Consider the following 19,689-nt stretch of genomic DNA (forward strand, 5'->3'; position numbering starts at 1 on the left):
ACGTTAAGAGTTATACTTCCAAAATGAATTTTCAAAAAGAAACATTACGTCTCGTCAGGGGCATTTTTAATTTCCTAAATAATGTGTTTTGCCAGTAGTCTTTGAATATAACATCTACCATACTAAAGAATTATTTGTTTCATATAACATGCAAAGACTGTAGCCCAGATGATGCAGAGAAAGATCAGAATCGCGATTGGCAGAAGTTAACAGCTGATCAAGCGCTAAGGGCTAGCATTTACCAACTGGAGACAAGAGGCTGCGCTCTTCCCATTGCTACCGTAGGTAAAATGCATAATTTCAGGGCCACCAGCAAGTGCGGAGTGCGGGAATGTCGACCGTCGACACGAAATGTAAAAGATCAAATACTGAAAAATACAGCAAGGTGTAAGAGGAGTTGTTCCTCTTAATCAGCCATCTCCCTCTCGTAGTGGCTTGGGTGAAAGTTCCGCACTGCAGCTTTAAGCAATAGGTTTCTGAACACAAACGGTGCATAAAGACATGTAGACAGATAACATAACAGTACTCACAGCCATATGATATTTATCCTCTGTGTAGAACAACTACACGCGCACCAGAATGAGCAGCACCACGTGCAGTGAAGGAAAATGTGTGACAAAAACTTTATTTTTAATTCTAATGTTTGTTTTTACATAGTATAATATTATAGATGTGTTTTATTATTATTAAAAACACATTACATAGATGTTTTGTTGTTTTTTGGGGGAAGCTGGAACGGATTAATGACATTTCCATTTATTTCAATGGGGGAAAATGGCTTGAGATGCGAACGTGGTCACGGAATCAATTGAACTTGTATCTCAAGGCACCACTGTACTGTCAAATTGAGAACTCTACCCTCCTGACCAGAAAGCCATTCAGTGTGGTTCATTGTCACATTACGATAGCTCAGAAACCGACACCGCCGTCAGTCAGCTCCGATAAGGCCGCGTCTCACACCGAGCCTATCATGGGCTCCATCACTGAATGCAATAACCCAGAGAGACGAAAAGGAAGCGACGACTCATCAAACCCCGTAAGCCGAAAAAGCTGAGAGATCTTGCCAAGTTTGATAAGCAAACGCACTTTCGTCTCTCCCCTCCCACTCATTTCACCCTGAACAGCATATCCCACCCTCCCGCCCAAAAAAAAACCCATCCGCCATGCACCCCCACCCGTTGCTGTTCTAACTTGACAGCTGGGGCCCGCAGTCTCACATCAGTGTACATTTCCAGACCTGTCACTCCGTTTGACGGTGAGAGCGATTGCATAGTCGGGGAGCGCTTCAGCCGAGGCCGCAGATGCGCGTTGTTTGCTCCCCACCGGCGCCTTCGCCCCGGGGTCCCAGTCGCCAACTTTCGCCGCCCGAGGGCACGTTTGACCAGCCGCGCGTGGATCTATCTGCGACGACGACTCGCGTCTCCCTCTCAAAAAGTGTGTCCTCACATTCTCATCCCCAGAGCTCAACCTGTCATGGCCGCTCAGGCAGGGGCCGCATTGAAAAGGGGACGAGGTTAAGGGGTTAAAAGCAAGCCTCCAGTGGCCTCAGGGCTTGTTCATAATTTATATCAGGTTTTAGTCTTTAAATTAGCAGAAGATCATTTTAATGCAGAGGGTAAATTCTGCCGACAGTGGCTTGTCAGGAGAAAAATAACATTAGCCGTTTCCATGGCAACACTGGACCACCTTCTGTAGCGATCTAGAATTACAAGATTGTAATATAGCTAGAATGGGCTAGATGTATCGTATTGACCCTAGAGTTGCCTTACCTATGACAAAAAAAAAAAAAAAAAAAAAAAAAGTCGCTGATGCACTTTCAGCCATTTATTGAACGGGACAGACAGTCCCAAATACAAATACAACATGAAAACACTCGCAAAGAGCGTGGAGCAGACTGTTTACTGGTATTTCAATTCATCTCAATGAGGGAAATTCATTTGATATGCAAATGAACTGAGTTACGAGCTTGGTCATGGAACAAATTAAAATTGTAAGTCAAGGTACCACTGTATTGTTATTACACTGTTGTTAAACTGTCATTACGTGGTTACCAGTCATTATTAGTGTTTAATGAATCTGTATAATACAAGAGTCTGAACCGCTAAAATAAAGGAAAATTTCTACGATATTTTAATTTACTGAGATACACTTTTATATGAGGTGTGGAAAAAAAGTATTGTTCACCAACTCTTCGTGTCCCAATGGAAAATAACAAAGTCTTGATACATCAGAGATCCATGTGGTGAGGCTTTCAAATCTCACCTTTTCAATTCTTTGCATCTTCACTTCATCATCGCCATCTGGGACCACTTGGGACCCCGAGAGAGTGAGAGCGTATCAAAAGACGACACAAAAGCCAGCTGACAATGACAACGCCGACACGCCGAGAGTTCACATGAAGCCGAGGCCAACGCACGTTCCTTGCAGGCCCAGAATGACAGCAGCGCTTTCAGGCAGTTAATCAGACAAGTGCTAATCTGGTTAGGAGATCAACAAATGAGCCACTCAAGAGCTGGAAAGGAGTACACAACCTCACAGGCAATAGAGCGGGCCCTCGCCATTATTTACCAGAATAACAGGGGGGGGATGCGAAAAGGGCTATTAGGGTTTTAATTCGGATTAAAAGCACGATCCAGTCTAGAGTCGCAACATAGCCGGTTAAGCTGTGACTATATTGCTGGGTATATTAAATGGTTTGCTCCAACACAACAAACGTGTCACGGGTCACCACTTTTTTGTGACATTTTTGTTTGGTCGTGTGCCATGAGATTTTTTTTTTTTTTTTTCTCATGTAAAATGTGTGCCTTGGCTCAATACAGGTTGGGGAACACTGATCTAAAAGACGAGAGCATTACATCATTCCCACCCTTCCGCTGCAGTCGTCACCTACAAAGTGTGCGTCTGCGCTCACGTCTGCTCCATCTTAGAAATTCCACCCTCCATGTTTTTAACAGCTCCTTGCCAAGCGAGGGAGTCAGGCTGGTGCAGCAGGAGGAGTTACAAAAGGAGGTCAGACGGCGGATATATATAATTTTTTTCATTATAAATCACTCACAGATACAAAAGTGACAACGGGAGGGCGCTTGCCAAATCTAAATAAAATATGTCCACATTTGCTCGGCGGTGGCGCTTGCTTTGCTCTCAAGCCGAAGTATAAATATAAAGATGTACTCGTGTAGAAATGGGGCAGCTGGAGCTCCGCCTCGGATTCGCAGGGATGCTAACGGATGTGTATGACGGATCAATACACTCGGTCCGCCAGCCACTCCAAACATTTTCGCTGCAGCTTCTCGTCATTGTGATGAATTAATTCCGTTGGAAAATATACACGCCGAGAGTGACGCTGCCCCATAAACAGTATACATCACCAAGGGTATAGTGTAGTTTGTGCGGGCAAGGAACCATATTAGTTAAAAGGGGACCTAGAATGGAAAATTGACTTTTTAATTGCTTGTAAACATTGCTTGGGTCACCCAATCAAGGGTGAATTAGACCTTTGATCAGCCTACTTCTGAAAATGTGAGCTGTTCTACACTTCCGCCATTCAGTGGAGCTAATTAACATAATAACCACTCCCATTCTTCACCCATGACTTGGCAAGAATGTGACAAAAGAAGAATATACACAGGAAGTCACATGGAGATTTTTAGATGTTACTGAAACATTGCCTGTACATTTAATAAAGCTATTATAAGGGTGATAGATCTGAGAACAGATGAAAACTCCACGAATGGATTGTGTTCGAGGTACCAATTTATTGGTGACCATTCTTTTTTTTACTTGCATTTTCAATAGCTAGTAGTGGTATGTGGGCTCCCTCTAGTGGTATGCAAAGGAATCACCTAATTAAATGTTCAAACTGTACATCATGTTACAGTGGATTATTTGTTTTTAAATGAAGTACAGTAAATTAAGTTAAGTACAGTTCACTTGTATTTAATTTTTGAATGCAATATATTAAAATTTTATATTTTAGAACGATTTGTTTCCAAGCATTTATTTAGGTATAGTTTGTATATAACTTTTATGTGCTACACACTTTAAATTAATCATAATTTAAGTGCAGTTTTCTTCCCTATAATTAATTTTTGTGTTATTGTTTAATTGTTAAAGTGTCGTCGTTTCCCCCCCCCCCTTATATTTAAGTCAAGTTTATTTGTTAAACCCTTAATCACAAAAGAGACTCAAAGAGCTTCTGAGGCCCACATTGGGCAATTATTGAGTTAATTGTAGTGTTAATGTTTAAATGTTATAGTGGCTTACAATAATATTGAACAGACTTTCAGAATAAAACCTTGTTTTTACTACGCTACTTTATTTTAATGTGGTCATAATGGTGGTACAAGTATTTTGTGAACGGATTAATGACATTTCCATTTATTTCAATGGGGGAAAATGGCTTGAGATGCGAACGTGGTACTTGGTTACTGAGTGACTTAGTTGTGAAACTACTTTTTTTGTTTGTTTGTTTGTTTTTTGTTTTGTTTTGTTTTTTGTATGTCTGCATTACACTGCCAAGAGGTAGCCAAGGCACACACTCGACACAAAATGGAGCTGGAACGCATTAATGGCAAGTCCATTCATTTCATTGGGGAAAGATGATTTGAGAGTCCACTGTTTTGGGTTACGAGGCATTGTCACAGAACGAATTAAGCTTGTAAATCAAGGTACAGTAATGCAATTATCATTCAAGGTAATTTCCCATTCAAGTGGACAGATTGACTAAATGACATTTTTCGTCGGTCAAAGCGCTTTTCGGTCGGCCGTCTGATAATCCCGTTGATGACTGAGGTGGTACGGCGTTTTTCGGAATGTTCCACTGGTGCGGATTAACAGAAGCTTGACAGCTCCAATTAGCCGCTCTTGAAGATGGAATAATAAGATGAACAAGGATCATCCGTGCTCTCCGATCTCATTCCCTCCAAATCCCTCATTCGACACTTCTTCAATGGGCGCAGATTAAAGATGGAGACACTTCTTGGCCCCGCGGATGTTTAATCTGTCGTTCGCCGTGATTTCCTCCTCTTTTCCAGTTAGGTGTTAATTTCACGAGTGGATCACAAGTCACGTCCTCCTCGCTGGCCCGCGAGTGCACTCGCATCGCTTGTAGCGCGACTCCCGGAGGATTACACGGCCACCCGGCGGCGTGGGGTCAATACTAATACTGTTTTCATCCGCTTGTGACTGTGACCATGCTGGCTAAACAGACAATTAGCTGCCACTTTCACTTAGGAGACGACGACTTCTCAGAAATGCTCGTTGGCTGGCGGGAGAGCCTCATGCGGTGCTTTCATGAGGATGCTTCAGATAAGTTTTTTTCGAATGTTCGTAATGGTGATGCGCCCTCATGACGGAGGGTGAAGAGGTGATTTGGTGATTTAAAACTGAAATGCATTCAATTCTGCAACTTTTTCCTGAAGAAAAAGTAAGCAACGCTCTAAAGTTTAACCTTAACATTTATAGTTGGAAGAATTGGTGAGTCAGAAACGTTGGTGGCCCACCCGTTTGCAAATAGAGCAATTCATGTTCTACACTGCTAAGAAAAAAACAAAACAATCAATGATTCTCCCCTAATGTACATCGACTGGAAGATTGCATTTTCAGGGATTTTTTTTTTTTGTGGATGAGGGAGACATTTTTCTTCTAACGAGAATTTAATATAATTTTGTACATAATTAGAAAATAATATATATTGTGGCTATGGATGCATATAATTTCATTTCAGAATTTTTATGCAACTCCCAACTGTAACACCTTTTAATTTAGAGGTTTTACTGTATGTGCGTTTGGTTCAACTATCATGGACATCCTGAGCCACACATCTCTTTATTATATTTGAAAGAGCTCAAGAGGTCTGAGGCTTAGTCCTGCATAACTTGTTTACATTATTCTCCATGCTGTTAATTAGAAGCTTACATGCATCTCGCATAGAAGAACCACAAGAGAGTGAGCGAGAGAGACGCGGGTGAACAATAGATCAGAACTGTGGAAGACAGGTGGACCAGAACCACGCAATCGCTCTGCGTCTCGGCCACGGCGAGAAGGAGAATGTCTCCATTCTTTTAATGACGCTTTGGGAGGGAATGGTTTTCCCTTTGTTCCCTCGCAATTCCATTACTGTCTCCACGGGTGCGTGAGCGCCGACACGACTCCATCATTTAAGCGAATCTGTCAACATTTTTCCTCATCTTCGTCCACCCACTCGCTTTTTACGTAACAACTTCCTGCGCGAGTGCAGTCTTTTAATGATACACATACGTGCAACATGCTTTCTACAATCAATTAGTCATCACTCGGCCTCCCTGTTGATATTTTCCTTTTACAGTGGCACCTTGATTGGATTTACAAGTTTACTTTATTCTAACCATGGGTGTCAAGAAAGTGAGTGCTGAGAAGAAGCGGATGATGTCTATTCTACCTTTTGCAGATGACCATGACCTGGATGACTGAGAATCTCCACAGACATAAAGAAATAATCATTTTTAGCACACACATTGGTATTTTTCTATTAATAGTGTGACAGTAGTTAACAATGTCTAGGGCAATTATGCTACAAGGCTAATGATATTCTCTGTGCTCTGCAAAAAAACGACTAATATTATTGCCGCCACGTGGGCTTTTTCATGTTTCATCATCAAAAACTACATGTCTCGTGTATGTGTGAATTGAATAAAAAAAATCTTGCAAAACGTGTTTCATACTTCACATTCTATTTAATTATGGTATTAGTGTATGTTTTTATACCGTTCTAATACTACACATGGCTGTTTTTGTCAACAAAAATATGGGGGTCTTTTGGGGGGAGCTGAAATGGATCAATGGCATTTCCATTGATTTCAATGGGGAAAGTTGATTTGAGATACGAACGAGTTCAATTTCTAAGCCGAGGTACCATTGTAAATATGTTTCTTCTCGTAAGCACTTGAGGGTAGGTCATCATCAGGAGATGTGACGCTTGTGTTTGGATAATAACGGATGAGTCCAATGGGGAAGTGTCCTCAGCTGCGGAATTACAACTTGGCAAGTCCTCTCTCTGGGTGAACTCGGCCATCTGGGATGCGTCGCAACTAAGACGACATTCCTCTCGAGATCTCACCAGTGATTTATTCATGACTCCACAGAGGGAAGACTCCGCTGTACCTCTCCGAGGCCACTTCCTGGACACCTCAGCTCTGCAATCACTCATCCGCATCCCGCCATCATAACCACATCCTTCCTCTGTACTCATCCTTCCTTCCCACTCACTTTTCCTTGCACTCTATTCATACCACCCATCCCTTTTTCCTGTTGTTCTTTCCCCTCTAACACTTCCTCTTTGTGTATCCTTCCTCCCCATTCATCACTACTGCATCCTTCCTCTCCTATCTCCTCCTTGGCTATACTTCCTTCCTTCAAGGGGAACTAAACCCCCAAATGTTTTTGCAAGAATACGTTGTATGTGCCACCACTGGTCCAAACACAGTATTCGGATTGATATTGCTGTTGTGGAATACGAATGAAACCCGGAAAACACTGGCAGACTCCCCATGTATGCTGCGATAACTAGCATAACTGCGGGGTGATGACATGAGGGTTTGATACACCGTGTATGAGACACGGGACGTTTTCCGGGTTTAGTCACGTGACCTTCGCAACGCAAGCGGGAGAGCAGATGTGACATTCATTTCGGTCGACAGCAGAGGGCGATATTGCCAAACATGGCGGCCCCCCGAGATGAATGACAATTGATGAATTAATCTGTTTAATTCTTATTCCACTCCGGATTCTTTCTTTCTTTCTTTCTTTCTTTGTTCCTTCAGCTTACCTTCAAGTGTGTGTCAAGTGTCACATTCAATTCAAAAGGTTTCTTTATGTCCTTCTCACCCAGCCAATATCCACGCCCTTAGTCCTCCCTACTTCCCCTTCCTTTCATCCATCCATCCTCCCACCTCATTCTTCTTCACTCCTCATCCCTCCTCTACCCACTGTTACACTATTCTCGCTCCTCATCCTTTCTTGTTAGCTATAACTTTGCTCACCCTTAACACTGGTCACTCTTTTTCTCCATCTAACCTTCCCTAGTCATCTTCCCACTCCCCCGCCCCCAACCCTGCATTCATTCTTTCTGAATATCCTTTTCCCATATTCACCCTTTTTACCAGCTCATCATCCTTACATATTTAATGGCAGCTCAGTTAAAAGCTCAAGAAGACGCTTACTCTGCTCATGCTTCTGCTGATTTGGGAACGACCTCTCGGATGCGGCCCACTGTCTTTCCGTGAACTACACGTACACAAACGCGCATGCACGTCCAGAGGCCATCTCATTAGCAGCTTCACACCCTCACAGCTGGAGGTTGTCACATCGTGCGACTGTTCTCGCATAACCAAAAACGCACCCGCTTCACGCACGCAGGCTATTCTCCAGAATAAACACACACACACACACAAACACTTATGTATGACAACGGTAGCCGGTGCAGGCACCCGTGAGCCTGGAGCCATGCTACTTTGCCACGTCACCTTGTTGATGTCAGTTCAAACACAGCAACTCAAATTGTAGCTTTTGAAAAGAATACTTGCTAGAGTCAAAACAACTCTGGTTTACAGTATAACTGGAATCACTGCTCGTAATTGTATGTATCAGACTGCATTTTTGATGCAGTTTTTTGGCGAGGGCTGTAACCGTAAAACTTCCCATGAGAAAGGAAATTGACATTGAATGAATCTGTTCTTGGGTCAAAGAGGTGCCATTATAAAACATTTAGAAACGCTACAGTGTTTGAAGTATCATGAAGATTCTTAAAGGTCATACAAGTGTAAAAATAAGCATTGTTACATGAATACATACATACATACATAGCGACAAGTCAGTCCGTGACTAGCTAGCGCCTTGTTATCAGCCTCAAAAGCTTAATAAAATCCACCAATAAAAACAAAACAAAGTTACCGTAATTATTGTTACCGGGGATAGCGCCCAAGCCCTGCTGCGAATAGCAAAAATAAATGAAGAAATAAAAAATACAGACTAATTTACACCCCCCAAAATGTTGATAATTGGCTATAGTGTCTATTAATAGTTTAACCTTATCAAAACCTATGGTCCTAAAACACTTTAATATCATTTCAAACTCCTCTTACATTGCATTTAAAATTAAATGGCTTAACAGAGGATTTGATTTAAAAAAATACATTTACCAAAAGTGTGTGTGTGTACATGCACATGCGACAAAGACTTCCTTGTGACCAATTCCTGTACTACTTTCTTATTTAAAAAGTGCTTCGGCGGCCTCTTTGGCTGTTTCAGAAAGCTAAAAATTGTTAGTACGTAGGTTTTTACAGAAAAAAAAACATGAAATTGTGAATATGATGTCACATGATAATGGTTCAAAGGTTTTGTGCGACTTTTGCGGCATCATCGTCCTAAATTTTCAAATTGAGCGACTTGTGCGGTTGAAATTTGAGGTTGGTTTGCATTTAATAAGCGTGTTGGAGCTGGTCTCGTTCGACACATGGACAGAACTTTGAGAAACCGATTTGATCGAGGCCTGCAACTTTTTAATTTATTGGCTCATTACATCAGCTGTTTGAACAGCGAACGTCATAAATGGAGCTGAACAGCAATAACAGCTTTAGATTTGTGTCGCCGGGTGAGTCTGAGCCCGAGGAAAAGCTGGGGCCACTCATTAAAATCAATGGCGTGAAGAACGGTTGGATGTGATGGAAAAAAGAGAGCGGGCGGTGTTTGACAATTAATAGTCAACGGTGGCACCATCATACAAAGCAGCTGCCAGGAAATGGAGTCTAAAAAAAAGCCCAAGCACAAGAATTCCTATCTTCATCATCAAGTTTGTCTCCACTCCGCATCACTGAGAGCAAAGAAAAGCAGGGGAAATTGAAATGAGGTGAAAACTTGTGTTCTTCGAAAGCTTAAATAAGGCGGCAGGTTGATTACAGCAAGATCTCACAGAATTACGCAACATTGTGAAAAGCCACATCAGGGACTGCGGAGTTTCCGTTATGTTTGGCTTGAACACGTTCTCATCTTGCGCTTGCTTAACATCTCCCGATCCCTGCTGTGATCTGCTGCACACTGCTATCCTTGCTGGTTGCCATTTTCCTGCCTATAACCCAAACTCTATTTGCACAGCTTCTCATCTACCTTCCTAGTTTTGAATGTCACTCACCCCTTCATCCGCAGGGTGACGTTGCCTCAGGGCACACGTCAAAGCGTCCCTAAACCTCCAGCATTTATCTTATCGCCCTACAAAATACGACTGTTGCAATTTCTAGAAACTTTCTATGATCTGGAGACTTTTCGGTTCACAGTAAATATAGGGCGATAGGGACAGAGCCCTGCTGTGAATAGCAAAACAATGTGAGTCATTGACACCCAGCCTATAGATGTTTCTAGTTGATCATATTACTGGATTAGACAGTAAAAATTATAATCCCAAAACAAACTCATTTTACAACATTACCCTTAAAACTAAATGGCTTACAGATGCTTTGATTATTATTATTTTTTTTTTTTTTTTTAAGTACACATGTATATGCAGTGAAGACTCTCCGTAGCTTCCACTAACAACCCAGGCTAAAGTTAGCTCCTCCCTGACATAAAACAATAATTGTCTCTCATTTGAAATGTATCACGTCAAGATACTTCCTTGGCACCAATTCCTACTTTCAGGGCCTTCATGTGGCATCTTAGAGCGTTATAGAAAATTGTAACTAAGTGAATTCAGGGTTCACTTAATTTCTGTAATTGAGCAAATATTCCCATTAATCTCCATGGGAAATACCATCCAGCCATTGTCCTAATTGGGCTCGCGGGAAGCTGGAGTGTGTCCGAGCTAACTTTGCACCAACAGGCAGACGACAACCTGGACTGGTCGCCAAGTCAACCTCACATAGAGACAGCCGACCATTCCCACTCACATTCACAACATCACGGAACGGGAACTGAAGTCAGGCGAGAATGCCACCAAATAAATTGAAGTGTTTTTATAAGAGCTGCCATAAATAGAGTCGCTACAGTCGCAACGAGGTCGACAGACAAACACCGGCCATAAACCGCTTTCTTTAGGCAGCTAATAAAATGCTTTCTTTTTTTTTTGGTCCCGCTTGCTCGCGTTTAGCAGTTGCCATGGCAATGCCGATCCAGTGGAAGCTCAGAGGATCCCAAATTCTTGAGATTTTTTTTTTATACAAATCCAACAGTGCAACTCTAGTTCTTGTACCTCCCCTCCCTTCTTTCTGCCTCACACTGTGGAGTCTTTGAAATGAAGAGAGGGATAAAAGGAATGGAATAAACACAACACGGGGGGAAGAGAGGGAAGCGGAAGAGGCTGCCATAATGAGGCAGTAGCAGATGCTTGCACAGAAAATAATCAGGCAAGTGCATACAGGAAAATACTTGAATATGTTCCTCTCTTTGCAGCTATGCAAGATATGGCCAAAAGTCTTGGGGACATACCTCTTAATAGATTCTTTAAATCAATCAATTAATGTTTGCCTAGGAGTCTTAATTTCTTCCTAGCAAGGAGAATAACAACTTTGTGGGAACAGTTTGGGGAATTTCTGTTCTGCCCAAAGCAAGGTCCGTGAGTTTGGGGGTGAAAGAAACCCATCAAAAACCCTAGAAATGAACTAGAATGGGGGCGACTGTTGAGAACTGATTAAAAAGGTGTGCTTCGAAATGTCGTGAAAGTTACACTTGCCGGCTGAGGCCCGACGGGGTTTTACACGGACAGAAGCATATAGCGGCGAACACCATCTCGTACACGGGGAGAGAAAGCCATTTAAATTGTGCTGAGCCCGCCGTGTTATCGATTTATTCTTGCAAAGAGAACATAAAAAGAAAAAAAAAAAAAGTGTGCTTGGTGATTGCAAGGCGGGCCGAGCAGCGAGATTTGGAGAGTGCTGGATGGAAAGAGTGGAGGAGAGTCTCTTTTGTTGATTAGCTGGACACTCTTCACTCTCGTGTGTACGCACACTTCAGTTTGGATCTAAATGGTTGCTTTGGTCCCTGAAAAGGTACAATCTATACTAATTTAGATGAGACGGTATAAAAACATGATTGAGTGGCTAAAAAAAAACCGAGTACAGTAACTATATTATAACTATATTAATTGGCTAAAATTCGATTACTGTGGCGAACCAGACTTCTTACAAAAGGCCAATGAACCAACCCAAATTGAGGTATTAGTACGTTTACTCCACCGTAGCCATTACACACAACCTCAACAGTGATAACAAATGAATGCAACTACTATAAAGTCTTCCTCTTAACAACCATCTTCCCAATCTATTCCTCATCACAGTTTTCATCCACTTGTCACTCGTATCCCCGCGAGAGTGGAGGAGCTCCACCAGGCTGACCCCCGTGTTCCCTCCCCAGGCCTGCCTCAATCTCCCTGCAAGATCCATAAGGCAAGGGCAGGAATAACCCACCTACACATGCATGCATTCATTTATAGCGCTACTGGGATGAGGGGGAAGCCCACACGTGCACTCGCTCACACCTCCGCACACAACCTGATCGAGAACATGTGCGGCTTTACGTAAGAAATCACATGGATGTGCACTTTGGCACAACCTAGTCCCAATTTCCAGCTTGTGTAACATACAGTACGGAGCTACAACACAAACATAACTGCACGTTAACCGCATCTGACTACTGAGCAAACATAATATCGCCATAAAGCCTCTTGCGATTGCCGATAATGCACAATCCACCCCTCTTAAGAATGTGATCCAAGTCCATTAAGCCTAATGTGAAAATCAAAACGGAGCGTGCACACACAAACACACAAACACCGGCACTTTTGCTTTGCTGTTGAACTGGGGGGCACGCGTCATGCGTCATCCCTCTTTGAAGACACAGTCACACAACAGCTTCTTTCCAGCAGCCACGCTTCTCATGATGAGAGATGACCCAGACCGTCTCGTCAGACGCAAGACAAGACCAGAGACAGAAAGTGAGGGAGAGAATCGAAAAATGCAACACAAGTTTTGGCTGGAAGACCGTGCTTGATCAACAAAATAACAGCAAAGTGACTCTAAGACTTAACTAAATGGACGAGACTATGGAAAGCCGTTTGAGCATTTAGTCGATATCCTTGATAACCAACTTAGGTCCATGTACTAGTAAGCGATTTGTCCTTACTAGTAAGACAATTCAGCGTACCAGTCGAACTGCTGTGTCTACTAGTAATATTTTTTTCACTACTCCTTTGCACTAATCTATGACATTCCTGCACCATATTAGGTCAACTTTGGTATACTTGTGGGACAACTACAGATTACTAGTGAGGCAAAACTGTTTGCTTGTTACTAATGCTACTATTCAATATTCTTGATTCAATATCCTTGGTATCAAATAAATGCTCACATCAAGGACTTTGAATCAAGAATAACAAATAAATGCTTAAGCTGCGTCGATATCCTTGATATCCATCTTAACAACTTACTAGTGGTGGACAAATGTTACGAGTAAGACACTTTCATTCTACTCGTGTGCTGAATTGTCAGACGTTATTCTGACAGAACCGCCATGGAGCCCTTTAAAATGATCCAGAATCTACTTGGATCAGAAAATGTATTGAGGAAAATACATTCTAGAGAGTAAATTTTATAGGCCGTTTTCTCCAATTTTACTTTTGAATTTGACAACCCAACTCAAAGTGGGAGGTGTTTTTTTGTTTTTTTTAAATACATTACACACCGTTATCGTTATGCAAGCCGATGGACAATTTCAATTAAGTTGAAAGTGAAAAAGGAAATTAGTTGCTGTGTAAATGTTAAAAAAAAAAAAAAAAAAAAAGGCTAAAAGCCGAGACATGTAAACGCAAGTGTCCAGAGTAGCTAAAATGACAATAAACACCAACCACAAAAACATTCCATCTAAGATCTGGGAGGCAAGCACGTTTGTTTACAAAATTGCCAATCTGTTGTTTTGCAGGGAACAGCTGTTTTCAGCATCTCCTCCTAACAACCTTAAGTTCACCTCCTCAGCAGCTGATATCGACTATTGAATCATCGATGTAACGGTTGCGCAACTACTTGCAACTAAAAATGTATTTTTGAACATGGTCTTTGCTTCCTCCTCTTTATGTTATGGTTATGATTTTGGCATTAGAAAAATCAAATTTTTTTAGACTTTAAAAACATGCTTTATGCTAAGCAGGGATTTGGGAACAAAACATTTTTGCAATAGCTATAAAAAAAAGGGGGGGGGGTTTATGTTTGGTAAAGATTTTATTCTAAAATGAAATGAACGAATCTATTTAGCAAGAAACATGACATAGACACTGGATTTGTTTTAGTGGATCACAAAAAGTGTATATGGCGGGCCAGATCTGGCCCCCAGGCCTTGAGTTTGAAACACACTCTAAATTGTCCTCAGGTGTGAATGTGAGTGTGAATGGTTGTTTGTTTTTTATGTGGCCTGCAATTGGCTGGGGACCAGTCCAGTGTGTCTCTGGCCCCTCTCAAAAGTCAACTGGGATAGGCTCCAGATTAACTGCATGATCGTGATTTGTTGTCAGGAGAAATCTAAAATGGATCCCAAGTAGGAGCACTGACACTTGCTTCAAAATGCAAATGACTGTGTCCGTTTTTTTTTTTTTTATTCTACAGCACTACCGCGTCTCGTTGGACAGACAGACAGACATTAAATCGGACGTGCGAGCTACCAGGTCCATCAGAACGTCTGCTTCATGAAAAATGTAATATTTCTCTTCTGGCCAACAAGTTCAACCAGCCCAGCCTCCGCTTCCTCATCTCGCTCTCTCTTTAATTCCACTCCCTCTTCCGTTCGCTCACCCTCGACATCTTTCGCTCCAAAGAGAGCCCAGTTGCCATGGTTACAATCATGAACACATCTGGCATAGTTATGATGTGGCATACGCACATGCGCACACGGTGACCTGACGACAAACAACCAACAAACAGAATCAAACCAGGAAAAACATCAATATGTATGATTTTCAGAGCTGTTCCGTGCTTTGTGGCGGCAGAGTGGAGTCTGCGTGAGGGAGATAACAGACCATGGGCCTGCTGAGGAAGAAGATACGTCTGTAGGGAACTTTGGGCCTTAGTGATAATCCTATTGGTTCATTTAAACCAACCTGCAACGCAACTATCCACTGGGAGATTAAGGCAATGCTGGGAAATGTTTAAAAGATTTGTAGAAATATTTTCCTTTCATGCGTACATTGAATTTCATTTTGCATATCTTCCACATTGATAGGGCAAAAAATGAGCGGTAACCAGACTAGCATCTAATGGCGTACCCCTTAATGTTCCCTTAGCGGCAGTTTTATCAAAACTGGACACAGAATCTTAAAGACGAAGAAAGAACATCACTGAAGGCTTTATGCGATTATGGGATGGAACAACAGAGACAGAGAAGTACTAGGCTGACAACCTTCGTCCAATCACCTTTCATTATTATTTCATTTTCATTTCATTTTTCTCGAACAACCACAATGTAGCCCACCAAGTCTCTTTAATTGTTAATGCATCCAATAAATCTAGGCGAATTACACAGGTGCTTTTGTCCATCTATGCTACATTAAAGTTGGACGAACGTGTTTACATGCATCGGAAAGTCCCGTTTCCGATGGACTATTCCAATACAGTGGCCTTGACATACGAGTGACTAGACTTATGAGCTCTTGTTTGGCCAATTTTTTTTTTTTTAATATTTTTTTTTTTTTTTTTTTTGCTTTGAGATACGATCGTTGCATGGTGGCCGTGAACTCAACTCAACTTACTTCAAAATAAGCCGTACTTTGGCAAATATTGAACAATTCCTTAAAAAAGAGGCTTCAAGCTGTTTTGTGCCACTCCTCGTTGACGTTTACTGTCTCACACATATTTGAACACAAATGTTAGAACAGCACATGTAGACAGATATTATAGCAATACTCACAGGCGTTTTTTCTAAATAAAAATAACTAATATTACAGCATCTTACTGAGTGACTTACAGTATCAGTAGAAGTACTATTTTCCTTCATTTGTGTCTGCATTATACTGCCTCTCTGTGGCCAAGGCAAGCACACCAGAAGGAGCAGCACAAAGAATTGAATCATTAAATCACAAGACACAAACAGCCTCCAATTATTTAATTATCTACATTCTACTTATTTATGTTATTACTGTATGCTTTTAAAGTACAATATCGTAGAGTGAAATTTTTATTATTTAAAAAAAATAATTTCTGTTCTATTTTGGGGGGGGGGGGGGGGCTAGAACAGATTAATTGCATTTCCGTTGATTTTCAAGGGGAAACGATGAGCATGATTACGGAATGAATTGAAATCATATTGCGAGGCACCACATTAATTTCAATACCTTTTGTAATAATTACATTATTCTGCCTGTTAATGATCAAGTTGAATGCTCAAATGATCCTTGATGACGCTTGTTTTGGTGGAATTGCAGGCCACCAGCGTTATCATTCAGAACGTTTTTGCACCACGAGAGGGGTGACCGATACCAGGGCGCCTATGAATTTAATTGCAAACCAAAGAAAATAATGTGCCACTTCTCAACAACAACACCCATTCCAACCTTGTTAAAATGTATGGCGGCAATCTTGTGTAACAGTGCGCTCCGTTCTGCTCTTTGCCTCCTGTCTAATAAATCCTGCATCTCAAGGGCCAACCCCAAATAAAGCTCTAAGCCTCATCCCGTCTCAGACGGAAACATAGTCCTGGTGTGTATTTTACAGCCAGACGCGCATAAAGAGAAAGGAGGCACGGCACGATAAGTGCGCTTTTTAGGTTTGTTTATTCTGAAAGAAGACACACTGGGTTTGTCCATCCATCCATCCATTTTCTGAGCCGCTTCTCCTCACTAGGGTCGCGGGCGTGCTGGAGCCTATCCCAGCTGTCATCGGGCAGGAGGCGGGGTACACCCTGAACTGGTTGCCAGCCAATCGCAGGGCACATAGGAACAAACAACCATTCGCACTCACAGTCATGCCTACGGGCAATTTAGAGTCCCCAATTCATGCATGTTTTTGGGATGTGGGAGGAAACCGGAGTACCCGGAGAAAACCCACGCAGGCACGGGGAGAACATGCAAACTCCACACAGGCGGGGCCGGGGATTGAACCCGGGTCCTCAGAACTGTGAGGCTGACGCTCTAACACTGGGTTTGTGTTAAGTGAAAAAAAGAAGACACACATGTGTGTGCAGGCTCACACGCACCTCAACATTCCAAGTCATCAGTCAAAACATGTTTTTGCAGCTCGGGTTTTAAACGCCTTGATAACAAGTCGGGAGCCAACCAACAGGCTGGTAATGTATTACATAAGCACATACATACAGCTGTGGAGGAGTTTGACAGTACAACAGATGTCTGTTCACTTTAACACGACCCCACCCAGCCCCCTTGCCCCTACCCTCTACTTTGCATAGCTCCGCTCATGTAGCCAATCACCTGAGGCGAGAAAACAACCGGACCGACCGGTTGCAGTTTAAGGATTAGCGCCGGTGACTGACAGGCTCCCTTGCGCAACTGAAACATCACCTGTCATGTGCTCGAATATCGTTAGGGGTGTGTTTGAAGCTTACTTTCCATTCAAAGCAAAATAAACTCACCTTTTTGCCTTTCTTTTTGCGATGAGCCCCCTTTCCCCCTCCTCCTCCTCCTCCCACTGCCGTCTTCTCCTTTGCCTCCTCACTCATTTTGAGAGTCACTTCTTCTTCTTCTCCCTTCTTTTTTGTTGTTGTGCCTTGTTTAATCCAGCATTTGGGAGCTCATCGTCAGTGGAGCTCCATGGCCACAGTCATCGAGAGGAGATGATGCTCTCCTCCTCCTCTTTCTCCACGAAGGTCCACTCCCACTCGGCTGCCTTCGCAATTAGCGGCGCTCTCTGGCAAGGGTGGGGTAGACGCTGAGAGATAGAGCGGCAGAGAAAAAAAGAGAGAGAGAGGATTTGATGAAGGAAGGGTGTCTACCTGAGAGTACCCTAAAAGCTCAGGAAAAGAAAAAGAAGGATGCAAAAGGAAAAGTGGAGAAAGTGGCGGGGAAGGGTGGGAAAAAAACAGATCCACTCCCTCCTGCCTTTTTACCATGCGCTTCTCTCGCAGGCGTGACACGGAATGAGGCTTTCCACATCTCTGACAGGCGAGTGTGTGTTCAAGGTGGGGAGAGTGGCGAGGTGGCGGGGGTCCTTCCAGAAAAGGAACTCCTCTCCGCTCTCTGCCAACACGCAAGATCAGCTTACTGGAAAGAGAGAGCGGGAGAGAGATGTGGATGAAGAGAAGAGATTTTCACACACAGACAGGGGGCAAAGGTTGCAATGGTAAAAGACAAGAGCTACTCACAGGCCAGGGAGGTGGGCTGGAGCGCACGCCTTGAACGCTCCTCCAACAGCGAAGCGAATACTGTGGCTAATGAGGCAGACGCTCGGAATGAGGAGAGAGCAAGCAAAGGGAATGGGATCGAAAAAATAAATACAAAATAAAAGCGCTACAAATCAGAGCGGGGGAGAGAAGGGAAAAAGGGTGAGGGAACAAATGTGATAGAGTGACGGAAGAGGCAGAGGGGGGGGACATAGCAAAGGGGAGGGCAGCTAAAAACGCCATCTGAACAACAGGTCCTTTCTTCGAATGCAGTGATTCTCAACTGGCGGGTCGCGGACCCATTTTAGGTGGGTCGCAGACAGCTAGTAAAAAATCGATTTTGTGATTTTCAGTAAAGAGGCGTGCACCTGAAACATAGTAGGAGAGTGACAAGAAATGTTACTTCCTTGTTCTCCGGACACAGCGCAGTTTAGCCTTAATATGTCCTTGGGAGCAGCGCACACTCATTTGAAAATATGATATGCAGTATCAATGTTTTCAGAGGCTATTTTTAACAAAAAAGTTCTTTCTTGTTCTCAACTTCTATGAAAGTGGGTCGCGAGTTTGCAACAAACGGGTAAATGGGGGTCCCGGGGTGATAACAGTTGAGAAGCACTGTTCTAATGGATGATATTCAAGGCAACACATTGAGCATTTCTGGCATTTTTCCCACAATTGTCACTATGCGTTTCCATGCCGACCGGGAGTCCACGCCACCTTACACTGAACGTGGAAGTGCAGCGTGCAAATGATGGCGTTCCGTTCTTATGGCAGCGCCATAACCTGAATTAGTAAATTAGCCGGAATCTGCCTTAGTACATCACTAACCTGACCAAAGTCACAGCTTTTGTACATTCTTGTATGACAAATATTTTGAGTCAAAAAATACGGTGAACCCCTGCCTGGTTGCGAGTTTTTTCTTGTGTTGCCAACTTTGTGATTTGGTCGCTATATTTCGCGATTTTTCCAACCCCTCCAGCAAATGTTTTTCCAAAAGGTGCCTGACGACCGTTATTCCCGCTAAGAAACAGAAAACACGAGTCATTTTCACTTTGTTCTCCTCTATGACAAAAAAAAAGGAGCCCGGTGAAAGGCAATTGCGTAGTTAATCGTTCTGAACAAGTGCTCATTTATATGTTGAAAAACAATGTTTTTTTTGTTTTTTTTTAATGTTTTGACATTTTTGACCTGAGGTATGTCCTTCCAAGAACTCTAGAGACATGGAGTTCACGTGACTCGTTATTGTTACCACGTCTCAGTGTGAATGGGGAGCAGGTGTGTTAAATTTGGTGTTATCGCTCTCACGCTGTTCATTGGAAGTTAACCTGGACACGAAACACTTTACATTGT

The 19,689-nt window shown here is 42.7% G+C and overlaps 1 protein-coding gene across 2 annotated transcripts in view; it reads right to left on the bottom strand.

Annotated features, from left to right (window-relative positions):
• LOC133485932 (ankyrin-3-like) overlaps positions 1–18,477 on the bottom strand; it is a 124,813-nt gene extending 106,336 nt beyond the window's left edge. Inside the window, exons 1-3 of one of the 2 annotated variants that reach the window (XM_061790342.1) lie at positions 18,322–18,477; positions 18,067–18,220; positions 17,593–17,888 (exon numbers count right to left, since the gene is read on the bottom strand). In XM_061790342.1, the coding sequence (XP_061646326.1) occupies positions 17,593–17,679 (87 nt within the window). In that variant the 5' untranslated portion in view covers positions 17,680–17,888; positions 18,067–18,220; positions 18,322–18,477. Of the gene's footprint in view, positions 1–17,592; positions 18,221–18,321 lie in introns of both variants that reach the window. The other variant, XM_061790343.1, reaches the window with a different exon arrangement.
• Between the last annotated feature and the right edge of the window lie 1,212 nt (positions 18,478–19,689).

This window comes from Phyllopteryx taeniolatus, chromosome 11 (genome assembly GCF_024500385.1).
Source record: "Phyllopteryx taeniolatus isolate TA_2022b chromosome 11, UOR_Ptae_1.2, whole genome shotgun sequence".
Classification (NCBI taxonomy): domain Eukaryota; kingdom Metazoa; phylum Chordata; class Actinopteri; order Syngnathiformes; family Syngnathidae; genus Phyllopteryx; species Phyllopteryx taeniolatus.